Below are 1,224 nucleotides of genomic sequence, written 5' to 3'. Positions count from 1 at the left end.
GATGAGATTGATCCCCTGGACGCCATCATCTGAATTCTGATCGACTCTCTGCCTGGATCACCACTAACTGCATGCCGACCGACGCCACATGCTTAGTCCAGTATGCAAACAAATACATGAACTGGACGTAACATGCAGTCGGAATATAAACACATTCGAAGCAGTCACGGATGCATATGTGCATACGAGTCCAAATCGAGGGAGGCAATGATCCCTGACGGGCCAGCTCGGAACCACATGCGATGCGCGGCACACCATCTCATCTCACACCGCTTTCCCATCGGAGGTGATGAGCAGCCTCGTATCACACATAATCTCCATCTATAAATACCACTCGCCATGCACACACTCACTCACACACACAGCAAGCGCACATTGCAAAGCACAATCGCAGCTCGATCGCACGCACTAGCTTGCACGCTCCATCGCAAATGGCCATGGCACCCAGAGCGCTGCTCCTCCTGGCCGTCGGGCTCGTGATCGCGGCCTCGGCGAGCGCCCACGGCGGCTACGAGGGGTCGTGCCCCAAGGACGGGCTGAAGCTGAAGGCGTGCGCGAACGTGCTGGGCCTGCTCAAGCTCAAGGTGAACGTGCCGCGCGATGAGACTTGCTGCTCGCTCCTCGACGGGCTCGTCGGCCTGGACGCAGCGCTCTGCCTCTGCACAAACATCGACGCCAATGTGCTCGGCGTCAACCTCCACCTCCCCGTCAACCTCCGCCTCGTCCTCAACAACTGCGGCAAGGTCTGCCCCACCGATTTCCGGTGCCCACCAAGCCACTGAAAGGCGTCTCGTCTGAGGATCGTGATGCTGTCTTGTCTGAATTTTTGAGCGCGGTTTTGTTTATTTCTTGGTACAATTCATGTCGCAATCTTTTGTTTTCACTTTTCTTTTTGTTTCCCTTATGATTATTAATCAAATGAAATGAAGTTGTGTTTTGTATCGTGGGGTTGAGATTTTGGCACTTGGACATGGCCATCGTTGATTTACCGGACCGAGGCTCATGCGCGCGTGAAAACAGTGAGTAACATGTTTTTTTAAGAAAATGAGGATGACCTCGGCCTCTGCATCTGGACGATGCATACAGCAATTTTATTAATTATTGACACAAGACTTTACAAAGTCATACAATAGTAAGACTAAAGCCACCGACTAAGCAACATTTGTCGCTATTCCTATCCAGTTGATGAAGGGGTGCTGAAAGTCTGGACTAATATCAAACATA

At 51.6% G+C, this 1,224-nt stretch overlaps 1 protein-coding gene across 1 annotated transcript; it reads left to right on the top strand.

Annotated features, from left to right (window-relative positions):
- Positions 1-361: 361 nt before the first annotated feature.
- LOC119319842 (cortical cell-delineating protein-like) lies at positions 362-944 on the top strand. The gene has a single exon (XM_037594130.1). It carries the CDS (start codon positions 432-434, stop codon positions 780-782), a length of 351 nt encoding a protein of 116 aa, XP_037450027.1. The 5' UTR covers positions 362-431; the 3' UTR covers positions 783-944.
- Positions 945-1,224: the final 280 nt, after the last annotated feature.

This window comes from Triticum dicoccoides, chromosome 1A (genome assembly GCF_002162155.2).
Source record: "Triticum dicoccoides isolate Atlit2015 ecotype Zavitan chromosome 1A, WEW_v2.0, whole genome shotgun sequence".
Lineage (NCBI taxonomy): Eukaryota > Viridiplantae > Streptophyta > Magnoliopsida > Poales > Poaceae > Triticum > Triticum dicoccoides.
The sequence above is the reverse complement of the archived record's forward strand: the minus strand, read 5'-3'. Positions and strand labels throughout refer to the sequence as shown.

Coding starts and splice junctions, on each gene's coding strand:
- LOC119319842 (XM_037594130.1), top strand. CDS start 432: ATGGCCATGGCACCCAGAGCGCTGCTCCTCCTGGCCGTCGGGCTCGTG.